Raw genomic sequence first — 20038 nt, 5'->3', positions numbered from 1 at the left:
AGTTGTAGAAGTAATGACACAAGGTGATGTATCGGCATTTAAAAAGAGTTGAAATATGACAACTTTCCGGGAATTTTATGTTGCTTTACTATAATGTCGTTAATAAATTACATGTAATTGAACTAATACATGTTATGTAATACTAGAGAATTCTTTAATGGTAGAAGGCTAATATTCATAAAGAATATATGAACGCCAATCAAATGAAGTTTTTTTATTGTTCAAAATACATGTACGTGATATCTCATTTTCACTAGAGGTGTTATTTATAATGTGTAAAACTGAGAGTAACTTATATAAATACTTTTTCATTAGTTTGTGTATTTGAGAAAATATTCAAAAAACGAATTTCACGGATATGTAGTACTACCTTAGCTCTACTTTACTGGAGCTAGGGTACTAGTTTATGATAAAACAATATAAATATCGTAGTATAGCGTATATTAGAATAAACAACTATTGGCTCCCATTGGGATAAAATAGAAGAAAAATTTTGCTCCCAAGAAATATATAGGATGCATATGGGCATTTGTGACCCTAGACCAATAATTTTATGTCAAGATAATACAATTATATAGGAATATATCTCAAAATCTTTTAAAAAAAACCTCCACATCTACAAAAAGTGATATTATTTACGCTTGGAAGCGTTCTCATATCGAAAGCATAAGACTGTTTAACTTTTACCCCTTAACCAATATAGTATTATCACTTGAGGAACATGCAGAATATCCTTAAAGAATGCTTTTATTTAGTTTCAAATATGCTTGGTATTAGTCATTATACTCGGAAGAAGGATCTGTCTGAAACTGAAAATAACAGTTTTATTTCAGAAAAAAATACAACACATTCAAAAATTCACACAAAAATTGTTATTCAAGTGGGACATTGTTTTCTCTTCTTTTAAAACCAGCATTAAACAGAAAAGTGGTAAAATATCTATCATTTAACTTAATTTTTTTATATTTTACATATAGATACATACTCGTATCTACTAAATGCTCCACTGACAATAATCCTGTTTTCTTGATCTGAAGCATGATTTCTAAAAGCCAAAAAATTGTCTTTGTTACTCACGAATAATATATACAGTATAATTTCTTTTACCCGAAGGCCAATTATTCAGACACTATCTAGAACGGATTTTTAAGGCATCTTTACAAATTTGACCTCCACCTGTCTCATTCATCCGGACATAATATTACACAAGAATATACTGTTTTGGGTTTGTCGAAAATTGGTGGTTTTTATGAAGATCGCCATCGATTAAGAAAGCCTTTGTAATAAGAATGAAAATCTTATTTAAACAGTAAATACAGCTGCTGGTCAGAAATGTCGTCATAAATCTGTTGTTGAATAAATGGAAATAGAAAACCCACAGATATTTAATATTAATTTATTCAACATCTCGTCCATGAGCAAACCCAGGCCATGATATACGTCTAAACTTGTCAGATGGTTAATGTCAACTATGAGTTTGGCTAGACTTGGTATACTAGTATATGTCGATGAATAAGCAAGATGCTAAATTAGTGAGATTAACACTTCAGAGCGTCAAAGACAGACCACAGCATTGACCAACAACCATGGGAGGTTTAAGGCTGTTCATAAGGAGAAACTTCAGGAAAATTATTTTTCTGACAAGTCCTATTTTGTTGCTTCCTTTGCCTATTGCATTGCAGTCTCAGGTTTGTGCTTAGTTTACAGTTTGACAAGCTTTCATGCAATGTATTAAATAAGAAATTAACCAAAACCTGCTTGCAATTAGAAAATTCACGCTCTGATTCATTTAAACATCTAGTGAATATTATCTGAATTATTTACTTACCTCAAGCTTGTTTTCTTAATGATGCCTTGCAGAGTTATCGTCAGTTCCCAAGGGCACTCTTTTTTAAAAAAACAACAACTGATTCAAAGCTATAATCCTTGGCAACATTGTCTATTAAGTGTGATTTTGACAAATGGAAACACAAAAGGAAACAAGATGTAATTATAATCGGGGCGATTATAAAGTCTCCCAAACGTACGAGACAATCATTGGGAGAAGGGATAACCCACATGGGTCAAACTTTACAGACAAAAAGATTTAGAAATTTCTGAAGTTTCATGATGTTCCCCAGGGGTCCTTTACTATATATCAGGTGAACCAACACGAGCCAAGGAACAAGAATATATATGGTTAAGGGATGGGGATCTCGACCGTTTTCAAGATATTCGGGCACTTCCTGTTTAAGGGGGTCAGGACCACCCCCAGGGGCCATGACCTACATACCATGTGGTTTCCCTTAACACAAGGAACAAGAATATATATGGTTTAGGGGTGGGGATTTCGACCGTTTTCAAGATATTCGGGCACTTCCTGTTTGAGGGGGTCAGGACCACCCCGGGGCCCATGACCTATATACCATTTGATGCCCCTTAACACAAGGAACAAGAATGGGGTGGGGATCTCGACCGTTTTCAAGTTTTTTGGGCACTTCCTGTTTGAGGGGGCAATCGCAACTTCTCGGGCCTTTCTGGCAGGCTCGGAAAAACACCTCGAATGTATTAACATCACCGGATGTTAGAATTTTATACAAAATGGAGTCGCTTCCCATTAAAATAAGTATCGGCTAGACAGTCTTTTATGTCGCTTTTGTGTTATATTTTAGTGTATATCGTTTACTTTAATGAAGTATAGCCCACATTTCAACAGATCGTAAAATATGTTGTATCAATATCAAGTTCTATAAAAAGGGGGGTTATCATGGACGCCTAGGTAATACATTCGCGATGTTTTTCCGAGCTTGCAGGAAAGGCCCGAGAAGCTGCAATTGTTTTAGGGGGGGTCAGGACCACCCCCTGGGCCCACGACCTACATATCATTTGATGCCCCTTAACACATGGGACAAGAATATATATGGATTAAGGGTTAGGATTCTACAAGTTTCTGTGATATATGGTCATTTCCAATTCCTGGGATTCCTGGGGGTGGGGGTGGGGATGACCCCAGGGGTCAGATCTAATAAACCCTATATATTGCCTTTAACATGATTCTGAAAACCCTATATTATTATCTTTGTTCGTTTTCAAGTTATAACCATTTACAATAGAGTCTACGATTTTCCCCATTAGGTTCATTGTTAGACCCCACGACCTTTTGACCCCCAGAAAAGTGGTTGGTCAACCCGAAATGAGAAAAATCAAACCAGTTTGCATATCTAGATATGCAGTCCTATCGTATCCTAGAGTTTTGTACAATTCTGTTCAGCCATCTCTGAGAAACGCGACGGACTGATACTTTCAGAGCTGGAAAGAGGAAAAAGAAGAACCGTACAAAAACAATGTCTCCAATGTCTCCAAACTTCGTTTGGGAGACTTAATAAAAAGTACATTTACTGATAATTAATAATTGAACGATAATTTGATTGTGAGACGATATGATTATTTTTCTGTAGATGGGAAACTGCGCCTATGGTCTCCTTTTGATGGCCATATTTTGGATCACTGAGGCACTACCTTTAGCAGTGACCGCCCTTTTACCCATATTTTTGTTTCCGTTGTTGGGGGTCAGCAAGGTCAAGACGCTGGCGTCCACATACACGAATGTAAGTAAGACTGGAAAATGGAGAGACTGTCATTAAAAGGATGCTTACAATTTCAGACTTAAACTACAAGCTTTTGCTTTCGTAATTGGTTTGCGCACAATAGTGTTGAATGTGTTATTTTTTCAATACACACATGTGTTTCATAAGTACAAAAGCAATGAACAACATTTTAATTGTCTCTTGAATTACTCGTCATAGATAACCTTTTACAAAAGATCTTCCATAATTCTAAAAGTAAGGTACACGTAATTCATAACTCATTGAGGAAGCTTGTCATAAATGTCGAACTGTTCAAGTCAGAGATACTCTGAATATATTTCAATTATATTTGAATTAAATCAACAATAAGCATCAATCTAATTAGATTGCAATAAATATAAAATTTACATTCTCTCTCCCTCTTTCCCTTTGTCTTTGTATAGATAGTGATATGGTCTCTGCATTGATGCTTTTTAAACTTACTTACAGAATATTACCTTTGTTATGATTGGTGGACTCAGTGTAGCCATAGCTATAGAAAAATGGAATGTACATAAACGGATTGCTCTGAGGCTGCTCCTCTCAATGGGATCCCAGCCAAAATGGTGTGTGTAAAACTTACATTTATTTTTGCGTACTTGACGTTTCAACTTGGAAAACGTCTGTTTTTGAAAATGTATGTTGAAAGGCAATGCAAAACCAAATTACTTTAGTAAGGCAGATTGTATTGTCAAATAAAACCACACTTTGACAAATTACTTGTTTAATTTGTAACTAAACATTCCTGTTCTTGCAGGTTGATGCTGGGTTTCATGCTGATCACGTGTTTCTTGTCCATGTGGATAAGCAACACTGCTACAACCGCCATGATGATTCCCATAGCACAAGCTGTCCTCGTCCAGCTCATGGAGACTAAACATAAAGAGAGCAAAGAAGGTTAATTTCTGTACATGACACATGTAAATAGGGAATGAATTTTTGGGTCAAAGTGTTGTATTTTACAAATTATTATGTATCAGTATCTTTCTTAATTTTGTGAATTTGAAGGAAATTTGTGTGAATATTTCTACTTTGAATCAAGTGTAGAGACTTTAATGATATTTGAGAAATTCTTCAGAGGAATCAATGCGAGGCAAAGTTGTGCTTGAAATAAAGGTAGACTCCAGGTCAAGCAAAATATGTGACTAAAATTTAGGCACAATACATGATAGATATGCCAATTTCATGTGAGTTTTTTTACACACAACAATTAATGTGTATCAGTTATTTACGGAGATAGCTTTTCTCTTTTTAAGGTATTGATAAACCTGTGACAGAGGCCTTATTAGAAAAAGACGGCGTTTGTATCGAATGCAGAGACGAAAACAATCATCAGAATGGTTCCATGAAAACTAAGTAAGGTTGAAATGAAATGGTGACACATGTACACGTACACAATAAATGTAAATCTTGATATTTTCAATAAACATGTATTAACACAGTGTTATATGAAATGACTTACTTGTACTTACTGATCCTCTTTGTGTAACAGAGGACAAATGAGGTCGTGCAACAAAAGTCGCCACTGACGACAACCTACGCCTTTCTCAAACTATGCCAGTTGGTCTCTCTCTTTATACAAAAAGATTTCTATTGTTAAAATTAAGTATCTGACATTTTAATAAATATTCGTACAACGTTTGCAGCCTAATGGCATATCCCGATTGGTTCCTTTATATGCTTGCTAAGAAAATCGAACCAGTAGCGTAAATATATATGTATCTATCAGCAACGACCTTTTTTGAAGAAACGTGTGCTAGACTGATCGTTGATTTCCGATTTTTAAATAATCAAACCATCTGACGTATCCTTCATCTTATAACAAGGGCGATACTTTTATTGAAATTCAGAAACAGCAATGCAGTTGTAAAAACAGAAAAGAAGGAATCTGAATACAGTTTTGACTTTGAGAGTTTAGACCCTCCTTCTAAGAAGCTGGCTAAAGCGTTTTGCCTGAGTATCTGTTATGCAGCAAACTGTGGCGGAATTGGAACCCTGACCGGTACGGGTCCTAATCTAGTGATGAAAGGACTGGCGGACTTGTAAGTCTTTCACTTTCAGCATTCCTATATTTATTTTGTAAGAAATCCTTTTTTGTATTATATCCCTACAATTTGTTTTTTTTTTTATTACCATATACATAATAAGACAACTGTTATGTGTTTCTCACATAATACTTGATTTTAAAAATATAGATTTAAAACTTGTTTTTTTTTTTAAAGTAAAATAATACTTTTAGCAACATTTGAAAATGGCTAATAAAAGTTTTATGAAAAAAGAGTATACATATTGTATAAGAAAAACACCTTATTAAGACATACATTTTATTTGAATTGCAAAAAATATCGTACCAATTTCATTTACGACGTGCTCATCTTCTTACTACATACATTTTTTATTTTAGAAAATAAAAAAGGATATTGCTTCATTTTATTTTTTATTCTGTTGTACCCTATAGTAAACGGTGCAAAGTTATGATTATCTTCGCCAGTGATATCCTTAATATATTTTTTTCTATGCCAATAAAAGATATGTTGTTCATTGAAGTATGAAAATAAATTAACATATTGCTCTCAGTGGATGTCGAAAGAAATAATTATAACAGGGTATGTATCTTATAACTATTGGATTGTAGAATTTTGCATTGTGAAAAGGCTGGAGGGGTTCTGTGGACAATTTTTACAATTAAGAAGGTCATTAAAAAAACCAATTAAAGATTATTGGGTATATATATATATATATATATATATATATATATATATATATATATATATATATATATATATATATATATATATATATATATATATATATATATATATATACAATGTATATATAAAACATATTTGTTAAACTAAAAGCTTTCGTTTTATTGACCAGGCTGTCTAATGGACAATCGATTGTCACCTTCACATCCTGGTTCATGTTCGGGTTTCCTCTTGCTCTGATATCGTGCTTTATATCGTGGCTGGTTCTTCAGATATATTTCTTTGGAGTTAAGTAAGTATTGTGCAGATGCATTCAAACATAATTTAGTAAAGAGAGGACAAGATTATACTTTAAGAAAAAAAGGCTTTTCATCAAGATGCAAATCCAGTTCTCCATTTCGTTGACGACGTATGCATATATACATGTATCAATTTTCAAAAAAAAATTAAAATTAACACAGCCCATCTTTTGCAATGCACGAGCACATTTTATAAACATAATCTAGCAATGATATTATGTTTAAACAAATAAAAGACAAAATTTAAATAATGTGTTTTTAACTAGTATCAAAATTATTCTTTTCTTGTTCCAGACCACTGTTTAGTTGTTATAGAGAAGATTCTACCCAAGTGCAAGATGTAATCAGAACGGAATACAACAAACTCGGACATATAACGTAAAATAAGCTTATTTTGGAAAAAACTTTAGACAACTTTTATTTTTTGTATTATAAAATGGATGTAACGAAAAAGATAAAAAAAAAAATCAACGGCATACTAGTGCTCATTTTTAATTGTCCATTAAACAGAATTGTTGACAGCATTTTTTGGAAACAACGGCATGCTCATTTTCAATTGTCCATTAATTAGAATTGTTCACAGCCATTTTCGAAAACAACGGCATACTCATTTTCAATTGTCCATTAAATAGAATTGTTGACAGCCATTTTTGCATATTAAAAATTTAATACTTTAAAATTAGTTTTTGACATTCAATTCATCAGCTTTGTACAACATTTTTCGTATAACAGATTTGCAGAGAAAGCCGTCTTATTTCACTTCATTTTGATGGTCCTTTTATGGTTTACCCGGGAACCAGAGTTTATTCCTGGCTGGGGCTCTCTCTTCAAAGATGGGTAATTTTTTTGTAGAGAAAAGCAATGATGAACAAACTCCATATTTGCGTACTAACATGGGTAACACATGTATATAAATAATTCATTATGATGGCCTTAAACCACATTTATTAGATTAGGTGTTGTAAATGTAACAAGGCATTGCTAACTCACATTGTTAAAAGTTATGTGCTATGATTTACTGTTTCATTTATCAATTACATCAAGGTATATTGGAGATTCAGTTCCTGCTGTGATGATTATGACCAGTTTGTTCATGTTTCCCAGCAGAAAGAGAGAGAGGGGTTAATTTCATCTTCTTAATTACAAATCTTAATTTTCAAACAATGTTTACACGTATTCATGAGGATAAATATGTGCCGCAGCGACTAATGTCGGAGGTAACAGACACCAGAGAAGGTCGAGACAAAATCAATTTTTGCAGGTAATCCTCTTGATGACGTCATGGAAATTCCAAGTTTACTAGACTGGAAAACGGTTGCAGCGCGCATGCCTTGGAATATAACTCTTTTGCTGGGCGGGGGATTTGCTTTAGCCAAAGCATGTACGGTATGGACTACATGATACAGCCTTTTAAAGTATTCTGACTGAAACATTTGATTAAATGTTGATTGTTGAAATATACTTTTTGCTCAAATTTAAAACTGTTTTGTTAGGAATCAGGGCTGTCTCTTTGGCTTGCCGATCAAATGACTGCTTTTAAAGATGTAAATTCTTGGTTGATGATATTTGTAATTACCTTGATATCGTCATTTGCAACGGAAGTGACGAGTAACACCGCCATTTCCACGCTGATTCTTCCCATCCTCGCCGAACTTGTAAGATTTAAGGGCAGAAATCGATTTTTTAATTCGATTAAGAACTTTTTAAATGAACATTTAGGCGGTGCTTATCTTTGTCCAATTCTTTCATAATATTTGATTTTTTTGTTTCTTTGTTGCTACACAAAAATATTTTGCAGGAAATGAATGCATTTTTTCACATTTTAGGCTATTGGAATACACAAGAACCCCATCTATATCATGTTACCTTCTGCCATATCAACCTCATTCGCCTTTATGTTGCCTGTTGCCACGCCCCCAAATACCCTTGCCTTTTCCTATGGGTATCTGAAAGTGATTGATATGGTAGGTGATGAAAAGTAATGACACACAGTTTCATTTTTAGGTCACCTGAGTCACTCGGGTGACCTAATGCAATTGGTCTTCGTCCGTCGTCGTGCTTCGTGCGTTAACAATTTTACATTTTTAACGTCTTCTTGAAGACTACCAGGCCAATCGTTACCATTTTTGGTGTGAAGCATCTCTATGGTAAGAAGAATCTAAATTGTGATATTCATGGCTCTACCACCCCTGGGGTGCCACGGGCAGGGTCAAATATGCCCCAAAAAAGCCAATTTTTCAAATTTCTTCTTCTCTACTTCCACACACGTGAGGAAAAAAACTGAATGCATGGTTATGATGTCCATGAAGCCTTCTACCAATATTGTGAAATTCATGGCCTCTGGTTCAGGGGTTCAGGCTCTAGGGTGGGGCCAATATGGCCATATAGTAAAAATATATTAAATCTTAGAAAATCTTCTTCTCTGCTCCCATTTATATTTGTTAAAAACTAAATGCATGATTATGATGTCTATGAGGCCTTCTACCAATATTGTGAAATTCATGACCCCTGGGTCATGGGTGCAGGCTCTAGGGTGGGGCCAATATAGCCATATAGTAAAAATGTATTAAATCATAGAAAATCTTATTATCTACTCCCTTACATATTTGTTTAAAACTAAATGCCTGGTTATTTTGTCCATGAGGCGTTCTACCAAAATTGTGAAATTAATGACCCCTAGGTCAGGGGTTCAGGCTCTAGGGTGGGGCCAATATGGCCATATAGTAAAAATGTATTAAATCTTAGAAAAATTTCTTCTTTACTCCCATATATATTTGTTTAAAACTAAATGCATGATTATGATGTCCATGAAGCCCTCTACTAAAATTGCGAAATTCATGACCCCTGGGTTATGGGTTCAGGCTCTAGGGTGGGGCCAATATGACCATATAGTAAAAATGTATTAAATCTTAGAAAATCTTCTTCTCTACTTCCATATATATTTGTTAAAAACTAAATGCCTGGTTATAATGTCCATGAAGCCCTCTACCAAAATTGTAAAATTCTTGACCCCTTTGTTAGGGGTTCAGGCTCTAGGGTGGGGCCAATATGGCCATATTGTAAAAATGTTTTAAATCTTAAAAAATCTTCTTCTCTACTCCCACACATGTGGGCAAAAAACTGAATAAATGGTTATGATGTCCACTAACTCCTCTACTAAAATTGTGAAATTCATGGCCTCTGGGTCAGGGGTTCAGGACATGAGGTGGGGGGGGGGCAATATGTCAATATAGTGTAAATGCATATAATGTTTAAAATTTTTCTTGTCTATTCTCACACATCTGTATTAAAAACTGACCTATAATTATGTTTACCAGGAAGTCCTGTACTGAAATTTTAATTTTCATTTCCCCTGGAGTATGGGTTTTGACTCTAGGGTAGGGCCAAAATGGATGTATAGGTGTTAATGCATATAAAGTTAAAAATTTATCTTCTTTACTCCCACACACCTGAAAGGAAAACTGAATTCATGATTTTGTAGACAAGATCTTTAATTTTTTTGCCAAAATTATAGGTTTCATAGTTCTTTTTGAAAGATTTCAGACAGGGAGGTGGTTGTCATTACAAATTTATAATTTTTCTACTCCAGAATGAAACCTTATGAATTAAATGGATATATGAGACTCCTCGACAAGTTTGTGTATGGGTTATCTGCTACTCAGGTGACCGTTAAGGCCAATTGGCCTCTTGTTTATGTTAAAAGCAGATAGTTCTACAAAATTGTAAAACAAAGTTTGAAATTTTTTTTTAGATCTGACATAAACACAAAAAATATTTTGAACAGATTTGCAGATTTATAGCACGAAATACTTGGAGATAATCTTTAATTTCTTTCTTTTAAAGGTGAAGGTAGGGTTTGTTCTGAACATTCTGTGTGTTGTGGTTTTAACTGTGGCCGTGAACACCTGGGGGATTCCTCTCCTTAAGCTGGACGAGTTTCCTGACTGGGCTGAGAAATTCTTGAAGACTTCTATTGAAATAAGCACTGGTCTGCCCGATAATGGTACAACAAATGTATACACAACAATTTGATGTCATAACTGTGTGACATCAAAGATTATCACTATGAATATATAGGTAAATTAAATCATTTACAAAATTTTTGCTCTCCTGAGCTGAAAAGCTTGCATTGTTCTTGTTAAAATATATACATATTTATGACTTTGGGTCTGATATGGTTAAATGTTTACTTTAAAGGGTTTATCATATCAAAAGCGGAAAAGCTATGTCATCTTTTCATTAATGTGCTATTATAAAAATGCAATACATACTTTATTAATTGATTATGTGCGTCTCACTCTTGAGGATCAATATTTCCTTTTTCCAGACTTCCGTTAACAAATGACCGAGAAGTGATATATTGTTAAAAATGACATCTTTTATAACATATCTCCTTAATGTACTCAAATATCGTAGATATTTTAGAATATGATCAATTTAGAATTAGATTGTCAAAATATGAAAGAAAGAAAGAAATAGAAAGAATGAGAGAGAGAGATGTGCATCTTCTGAATTATCAGAGTTTTCGAGGAATGATTTATCGTAGCTTTATGATTAATATTTATCATATTTTATAGTTCTTTAGTTTTTGTTATTTATTTTCTTTTCTTTTTCATTTTTATCAATTTTGAGTTTTTTAAAATAATCTAAATGCAATTTCACATTGTTAGTTCGGGAATATAGAATATATATGTAATCCTCTATACGTATTTTCTGTAACTCTTGTCTTTTGTTTTGTAATTCTATCCTGTACAGATTCTGGCTACTCTGGTTGTTACTAATATCACTCAACTAACATATTGTTGTTGATTAGGAAACTTGATTTGTATGCATGTGATTTAATTGATTACGTGGTCAATTGTGGAAGCCAACATTAATTAAAATTATGTTTGGTAATATACATGTAGCCATTTTTCTTGAGGGAAAAACTGCTATATAGACATTTTTCCGAAGGGGGGGGGGGGTCTCTCTCGCTGAAATTGCACTATAACTATACAACACTTGTCATGATGCTTGTTTATTATAGTCAAGTAAAACCTGTTACAAAAACAAAGCCTTTCCTTACCCCCTCCTCTTGGTACAACATGCCTGCAGTTACTTATATATGATGACGAACATTTGAAATAAGTTTTTTGGAAATAAGGTTTTATCATTGGACGATCATATCTTAGTTTGATTAATTATTTTTTGTTTAGATTAGTTATCATCGTACGAGTATTCATTTAAGAAAAATTAACTCTGTCATCTATTCGTCATCAAAAGTCATATTGTACAATGGCTGCTGGGAATGTAATCCTTTTATAGGAAGTCGTTAGAGCGAGGATGCGAGAAAACGTTAACGATAGCGCGATAGAGAACTAACGATGGCACGATTGGTCATCGATATCGCACCAACGCTATCGCACCATCGCGTCATAGCATTATCGCGTCATAGCATTATCGCACTCTGGAACCAAACCTCGATTGTGCGATGATGGTATAGTGAACTAGATGGCCCTATCCAGATTCTGTATCATGTAGTTCCCTGTCGCATCATCGCACCATCGATCACTATCATGGCATTATGAAGCGAAAGCGCGATGTGCGATAGCGATGACTCGATGGTGCGTTAGCGATGATGCGATGCTCAATCGTGTCATTGTTAGTTCTCTGTCGCGCCATCGGCATTGCTTCATTGCAACATCGCATGCGTCGTTAAAAAGAAAAATCGCATCAGACAGTGAATAAATGAACGGGTTTCATATCAGAAATCGACCTTACTTGGTTAATCTTGACTCTCTAATGATAATTAGGTATTGCAAATCAACAATGTTCTTTCTGCTATTTGATTTAATATAAAGAAAACAATACAAATGAAAGAAAACCACATGATCGAGGCGTGGTTTTAAAATGGAGAGGGCGATAATTCATATTCAAGAAAATTAAAAACAAACACATACACTTCATATATTGAGAATATTAACCGCTTATTGAAGTTTATCGCAAATCTTACTCGGGTGTATTCACTGCGACCGATACACTGATGCGTTGAGTGACGACACTATTGAGATCGCGAGCTACAGTTTTTCAAACAAGCGTTTTCATTGGCTGTTTAGTACCCGCCCACTGAAAGCGCGGATTTAGATCATTCCGGTCAAGATGGAAGGGCTCGAGAGGTTTCTTCGAGATATAGATGAAGATCTTGTGTGTTATAAGGAAGAGTTCATCAAACTTGCTGTAAAAAGTGATAGCACGTTGAAGTATTTACGACCACATGAGGTTGAGAGCATGAACATACCTCCTGTTTACAAACGCATGTTGATTGACCGCATAGTCAATCTGCAAACCCCTGGTAGGAAAGAAAAGTTGAAACAAAAATGTCTTGACGAATTCATGTTACCAAAAACGCCCAAAAGATTGAAGTTCGGGGATCTTGATGCCCCCATCTCTAACGCTACCCCCACGACTGTCGCCGAAAGACATGAAAGACGTTCGCCAGCTGCAGCCGCTTCTCGAGCACCGGACAATTTTTTAGAACAAGAAGTTGACCGTCTAAATGAAGAAAGGGATACACTTTCTGTCTTGTTAGTACACAAAAAAGACGAACTTAATGATCTAAAACAAAAACCAAATTTACCATCTGCCATTAGTATTCCGGGAAACCCCATCACCAAGTCCTCGTGTGACAACTGTCACCGAAAAGGTCATCGATCGATTATGAACCGGGGTAACAAGTCCTGTCCATTCATGAAGTGCGAGGGATACCACGCTTGCGGGCAGGAGGGGAAACACCCAGACCACAAGCAGTCAGTGACAGAGGCAGGTTTAATAACGCATTAACACACCACACTTACAAAAATGTTGCTTGTGATATTCATGATAAAATCTATTAAACATATCAGTTTTTATAAACCTCCCCACATAAAAAAAAAATTCGTAATAAACAATTACATAGTTCCATGTGAAATATGCACTGCATGCTTTTTTACCAGTTTATATGTCAATTTACCAAAACTTCAAATATTCATAATCATGCTGTGTATTAAGATAGCATGACAATGATGATTATAACTGTAAAATTGACTATATTAGTGTCATCACTAACCTGTGACTATTTCATTTTAGGTAACAAAAGAAATCCATGATGTCGAAAGAAGACTTAAAAATATCAACGATGAGCTCAACAGCATAAAAATGTTTCAAAAACATAATAACACAAACTTTACAACAGCTATGCGCCCTATTTTAAAGTCCTTATTTTATATGAAATATGAAGGGAAAGATGGTGCCCAAAATCTGCAACGAGACTTGCGATACATCAAGATTGCAACCAACAGTCAAATTCCTGAAGATCAGTCTCTTGACCATATCAGTAACCTCATAAGTAAGGGAAAATCCAGGGTATCCAGCACAGTTGACCCATTTGTTACATCAGAAAATGTGTCGAAACAAAACGCTGATATCAAACCAGATTCCACAGGTTATAGTAGCCCATCAGGGTCAGCATCAGCACAACAACCATTACTACAGAATTCTCCATTTCAAATGGCACAGTACAACCCATATTTCCCCATAACATCGCCTACTTCTCCTTATCAGTATGTCATGTACCCAAATCAGTGGAATTCCATGTATGATGTGTATGGAAATGGCTATCCTATGTATCCAGCAAATCCCATGACATCTTCAACAGCTCCTGCATGTGCTGCAAATCCACCTCTGCCTTTGGATTCACCCCCCCAAAAACCCACCATTGCCCAAGGACTAGTAAATCGAGAAGATGGAACATTTTTGTTCGTTTGATGTTATTTTAAGTTACTTGTATGACGATAATGAATATTTTGAGTTGAGAGGAAACAACGCAAAAATATTTCTGTAATATTCATGGTAGTTTTTGATGTATTTTGAAAATGTTTTGTTGTCGATCAGAAAAGACCAATTCTGATGAAATGTTACACACTAGTTACACAAGATTTCATTTCAGAAATAAATTTGATCAACTGTAATTTTCCATGTGTGAAATTACAACAAGTTAAATGTTATAGATAATAAAATTTAAAACAAGATTTATTAAATATTTAGCCTTAATTCATCACATGTTGAAGGCTTGCTAGTTTTTATACTGCTTGCAAAGTTTAACTTTAAGGGACAAGTGTAAGATCTCAATGTCTGTCTAAAGCCTTAAGGTGGAATAACATACCTTGTAAAAGTCACTCAAATTAACAGTAAATTATCTGAATAAGAAAGATAAAATAATAAATAAACTGTACGTGGCAAATAAGCAAAAATTTGCGTTTCGGAGATAAAAAATGAGAATGTAAAAAATTCAATTCAGTAACAACAAAAACCCCTGCAGGATCCGAACTTGGGATGTACGGAATACAAGCCTTGACACTTTATCCACCCGGCTATGGAGTAATTAACATGTTTGTCTTTAAAACCCTTTTAACTAAACGAAATGCCATTACAATCAGAGATCATCAATTTTGTGATGTGTTATTCCACCTCAATTTTGAAAGAGACCTGCAGTGCATTGACTTTTGGAAGTGTACATCATTGATCACTGCCTATGCCTAATATAAACTATGACCTGGCTTTTTAACTAGGGAAAAATGCTGATAAAATTTTATTAGCACAAAATTAAAAAACATAAAATTGAGATTTTATTTTTTACCGATTTTCAATTTTCAATTACGGTTGTTAAACTTCAAGTTTGAAAAATAAAAAAAAAATTCCCTCCCTGCTGAGTTTTGAATCCCCAGGTGGCAATTTTAAACAAGCATTTTTTGAATGATGGCCCTATGATTGGATTATTTTCCAAACATTATCTTTTTGCAATATATATAAATCACTCTATTATTTTTTTATAAATCTTAATGAATTATCAGAGACTAGTGCACTGGTTTCGGAGAATGTATAATTAAATTATGCTGTCAATTTGTTAATCTCTGTCATTCCAACCATAAGGTCATTTTTTTTTTATTGATAATTGATTTTTCAAGACTTCCCAAACATTGGATCCGTAGGTTTTATGCCACCAAACACTTCTACCTCATAATCAAACAAGATAAAATACAAAAAAAATTCATAAACAATATATTTAATCTATTAAGATATCTTGATGAAATTTCAATTTATTTGAGCAGATAATGTGATAGTTTGGCTGATCATTCACCCGATTATTTCAATACTACTGTATCCAATCATAAGTCAATTTTTTTTAGCATTAGGGACGATTTTTAGATCATTCATATTGATAGAAGTCAATTTTTTTTTAAATGGTTCAGCCCTAGGGGTGAGAGATCAAAAGTTCAATGCTGGGTAATGATGTCTGTGGAAAAGGGGTGTGTTTCAGTCCTAAATGTATATTTGACTTCCAGATAAATATACAACTTTACATGGACCTCACATTTGGCTTTTTGAAGTGCAGTAAATATTAAAAACTTGTTAATGCACCTAAATCCATATCAGTCACAATAAAAAGCAAATGAACAGAGTTCTTAATAAAACTGATTGGAGATTTTCTGTCAGAGATTGAACCTTACATCCTGTACCTTAATTATTCAGAATTAATCAGCAAAAAAAAACCCATAAAGCATTGTTTATTTTATTCTTTGTGAATTTTATAAATCTTCATACCTACAAAGAAAATGAGCAATTTGACATTCTAGTAGCAAGTGAAAATTGCATACTACATCATGTATAACCACATCTTTTGAAAAAAGATGGCATGTAACGTTTCAATACTGAATGGTCAAGTGCATTTACAATTGCAAGTTCAGTAAATTGTGACACAAATTTTTCATTCCGTTGCAAATGTTGTCTCATCAGGCCAAATACACACTCTGTGACATTATACTCTGGACAGTATGGGGGCTGGAAAACTAAATCAACACCATGATTGGCTAACAGTTCTCTCAATAACCGCTCTCCTTGCCTTTGATGATGGAATCCGCAGTTGTCCATGATTACAACATCACCACGTTTAAACATAGGGTTCCCAATTTCATTTTTTTCAGCTAAGGCTTCATTGAAGAATTCAATCATTTCTAATGCATTTGAGGCCCCATTTAATATGTTGAAATGATTTATTCCAAAAAAATCACAACACACATTTACAGTAAATGTAACAGAGCTAGCATATTGTTGAACTTCAATGGCGCGCTTACTTGTATGAGAATGTCCATACGAACGATTTCCAGATGTTGCTACAATAGATGCCTCGTCAAAAAAATGCATCTGTGTAAAATCATAGTTTAAAAGTGTTGATAAAAAAGTGTCTACCCTTTGTTCGTGGCCTGGTCGTAAAGTTTCAGTTGGGACGACGGTTAGCTTTTTGTGCGAAAAATTAAGCTCTTTTTTCAACACACGCGATATGCTCTTTACCGACGGCACATTGTCTAAGGTACATATCTGAGAATCAAGCAATTTCTGACGAATTTCTTTGCAATATATGGATGGTTTCTTCCATTTCTGATATTCAATAAATTGGAGAACAGTCTGTGTGGTTTTCCTTGGTCGTTGAGAACTTTTTCTCTGTGTTTTTACGATGTGATTTCGTTCATAATCTTTCACAACATTTATACAAGTGCGTAAACATCGTCCCGTTTCTTTTTCAATTGCTCTATAACTTTTACCTTGCAAATACAACTTTATTATACGTTTTCTCTCTTCCTCCGATGTGTGCTTCCATCTAGGCGCCATGTTGTCAAATATACGTGGGCGGGTCTATAAAAATGCACCAATCAGATTCTTTGTTGCATATCGCAACTGTAATACAAACCAATTTGACAGTGTCGTCACTCAACGCATCAGTGTATCGGTCGCAGTGAATACACCCGAGTAAGATTTGCGATAATAGTAAGCTGCCAGATTTAATAAATAATATGTCAGTAATAATTTAAACCAGTACTTATTATTATGACTATAAAGGTAGAAGTGTGTATTCCATATCCATTGTAATTGTCAGAGTTATTTCCCTTTCCCTGAAAATATCTAAATATCTAAATATAAATTATAGTACTATAGTATTATATTTTAATTCAAATTTAGATTGAAATTATGTTCAAGATAATAGTATTATATAATTTGCTATTATATATTTGCAGGGCTCATATGTATACGTCCAAACACGAACATCTTGCACGACACGTTGTCTGTAATGAATTTATCTTATTCATCGTGTGATCGTGAAAAAGTATCATCGTCATTGTATGGTTTTATCATCTTTTCATCGTCATCGCATTTTTGCACCATCGCCGCAAACGTCTACGGTGCGATGATGCAATAGTGCACAACATGACCCTATCCAGATTACATAGTTTAATTTTAATTGACAAGATGAACCTATGCCATTTAACTGTGCCATTAAATCAACTGGTCTCGAATGGTCTGGAAAGTTGACTGAATAGCTCTGCTGTATCACGCACTTACATTTCTTTCAGGGGACTAAACAAGAAATCACAAGCGTCAAATGGGCCGCAAAAAATATGATTGTTGTATGAATTATTGGTTGTTTACATAAAAACACACCACAAAAAAGAAAACAAAAGTTAGTTGTACTAATTTTTATGGTAATTTTCAATATACTTTCAGCAACTTGTTTTTAAGTTTAACATTTTACTATTATCATAAAGAATCGAGTTCGTTAGTGTAAGCATTTCTAACGGTAATTGTATGATCTTTGCCATAGTATGAAGTTATGGAGAACACATTGATTTGTATATTACTTTAATACAAAGTTCAACTTATTATTTTTCTCTTGGAGAATATGTATTTCAAACCATTTTGGTTTTTTTTGTTGCATTGTATTGAATGAAAACTTAATGCATTAGTTTATATGATTTAAATGGACCGCATGATAAAATAAAAATGGATTAGTTCAAATTTTCCAGTCAATTCAAAATTTCATTTCTGTCATATTTTTGCGTAAATAATTTTAAATATGGATGTCATTTCATGATATTTTCTACCACATTTTACATGTAAATATAATAAATACACACACAAATTCATTTTATTTGACACGGCACATAGAAATTCAAATATATCATTTATATAAAATTTAATGACATTAAGGTCTCTAGTATTTCAGGTCTCTAGTATGTCCCGCATACCGATCCAGATGCATTATTTTGAAAATAATGAAGAACTCCGAAATTTTCCGAATAGATTATGGTCTCGATAAAAACGCGCCAAACCCGATAGTCTACTTAGTATGACCTATTTTTTATTTACGGGTAAAACAAAAATTATGTGATATTTTTTAAAAGGCATAAAACATATTTCTACAAGCAATTTTACTTTTAATTGATAAAAAGAAGCATAATATTAATTCTATTAAAAAAGAACTATGCCACAGAAACGCAGTAACAATATTCAAATGTATATCAAAAAACGGACCGCCTTACGGCGGCCCATAATAAAAGGTGGCTGTGTTTCATATTCTGAATGCTAGTCATAAAGCAAAAAAAGAGACTTAGAGGTCAGGCAGGAATTGGAAGATAAGCCACATTCTAAAACATACACTCTAAAACATACCGATAAAACATTTGTTTTATATAAATGTGACCTACATATATGTTAACCTGTCAACAACATTTATAAACTGACGCTCGTTTAACAAACACTGAAGAATTTTCACTGCATTTTGGGTCAATAGTCTCCGCTTACAATAACAATATTATGCCAAAAAGTGTTATATTTGTGGACTGTATGGTGGTTGAATGATTTTTATGGGGAATCTTTGTTTGACAGAGTCAAGTAACAAAGTATATTTTAGTATTAACCATTTGCTTTAGTTCAATGCGCCAATCAACAGGTATTAATGGTGATGCGCAATTCAATTCAGGTGCATGAAACATTAACTTTAGAGATTTTCACGAAACTACTCGAAAGCTCGATTTGATATAATTATATCTTGTGAGCTACAGATTGAATAAATGTATCAAAAAACTACCCTCAACCCAGCTAAGTTTAACCTCCAACAATTGCATTATATTCTTTGGAGTAAGTGTCTTCCCACAAGTTTTAGTGTCCTTTAAATTTTAGGTTTGTTTAAAAAATCTTCTTATATGTATGCTTTGTCTTAAAGAAATGTTTGTTAGCCTATATGTTAAATAAACAACATGCGGTTTTGATTTTTCTAAAATCGAAAATTTTAAAGAGTAAAAAACCGTTATGAATTGTATTATTAAAAAAAATGTACCATAAAAGTTATCCAATTAAATGGGTTAAGTCGGAATTTGCATGACTTACTTTAAGAGGAAAAGAAATGTTGATCTATCAGAAGTGTTGAAAGAATAGTATCTGAGAAATCTACTGCTCAAAATTTAGGACCGCCATGTGTGAGGTAGACCCTTTTTAAGTTGATTCCTACTTTGCGAAGCTGACCACTTGCTCTAGATATCGTTGAAAGGTTGGTATTTGTATCCCTTTTTCTTCAAGT

General features: G+C 34.0%; 2 protein-coding genes across 3 annotated transcripts; both read left to right on the top strand.

Moving 5' to 3' along the window:
• The first annotated feature begins 1505 nt into the window (after positions 1-1505).
• On the top strand, positions 1506-18457 carry LOC105327846 (solute carrier family 13 member 2). 2 transcript variants are annotated; one of them, XM_066079987.1, is made up of 15 exons: positions 1506-1688; positions 3438-3587; positions 4056-4171; positions 4363-4502; positions 4862-4961; positions 5456-5647; positions 6486-6605; positions 6907-6990; positions 7345-7449; positions 7657-7733; positions 7874-7998; positions 8106-8267; positions 8439-8576; positions 10456-10689; positions 17700-18457. In XM_066079987.1, exons 1-14 carry the CDS (start codon positions 1587-1589, stop codon positions 10642-10644), a joined length of 1800 nt encoding a protein of 599 aa, XP_065936059.1. In that variant the 5' UTR covers positions 1506-1586; the 3' UTR covers positions 10645-10689; positions 17700-18457. The 2 variants fall into 2 exon arrangements, with proteins under 2 accessions (XP_065936059.1, XP_011426796.3); XM_011428494.4 differs by lacking the exon at positions 17700-18457 and having other exon boundaries at positions 10456-10712.
• Positions 10854-16675, top strand: LOC136274013 (uncharacterized). The gene is made up of 2 exons (XM_066079988.1): positions 10854-13410; positions 13717-16675. The coding sequence occupies exons 1-2, from the start codon at positions 12751-12753 to the stop codon at positions 14392-14394; spliced, it is 1338 nt and encodes a 445-aa protein (XP_065936060.1). The 5' UTR covers positions 10854-12750; the 3' UTR covers positions 14395-16675.
• Positions 18458-20038: the final 1581 nt, after the last annotated feature.

The sequence above is a fragment of the Magallana gigas genome, chromosome 3 (assembly GCF_963853765.1).
Source record: "Magallana gigas chromosome 3, xbMagGiga1.1, whole genome shotgun sequence".
NCBI lineage: Eukaryota > Metazoa > Mollusca > Bivalvia > Ostreida > Ostreidae > Magallana > Magallana gigas.
This window is presented reverse-complemented; position numbering and strand designations above follow the sequence as displayed.

Excerpts from the sequence above, each read along its gene's own strand:
- LOC105327846 (XM_066079987.1), top strand. The coding sequence starts at position 1,587 with ATGGGAGGTTTAAGGCTGTTCATAAGGAGAAACTTCAGGAAAATTATT. Across the intron at positions 3,588-4,055 it reads TGGCGTCCACATACACGAAT|AATATTACCTTTGTTATGAT; the intron begins GTAAGTAAGACT and ends ACTTACTTACAG. Across the intron at positions 5,648-6,485 it reads ATGAAAGGACTGGCGGACTT|GCTGTCTAATGGACAATCGA; the intron begins GTAAGTCTTTCA and ends TTTATTGACCAG.
- LOC136274013 (XM_066079988.1), top strand. The coding sequence starts at position 12,751 with ATGGAAGGGCTCGAGAGGTTTCTTCGAGATATAGATGAAGATCTTGTG. Across the intron at positions 13,411-13,716 it reads ACAAGCAGTCAGTGACAGAG|GTAACAAAAGAAATCCATGA; the intron begins GCAGGTTTAATA and ends ATTTCATTTTAG.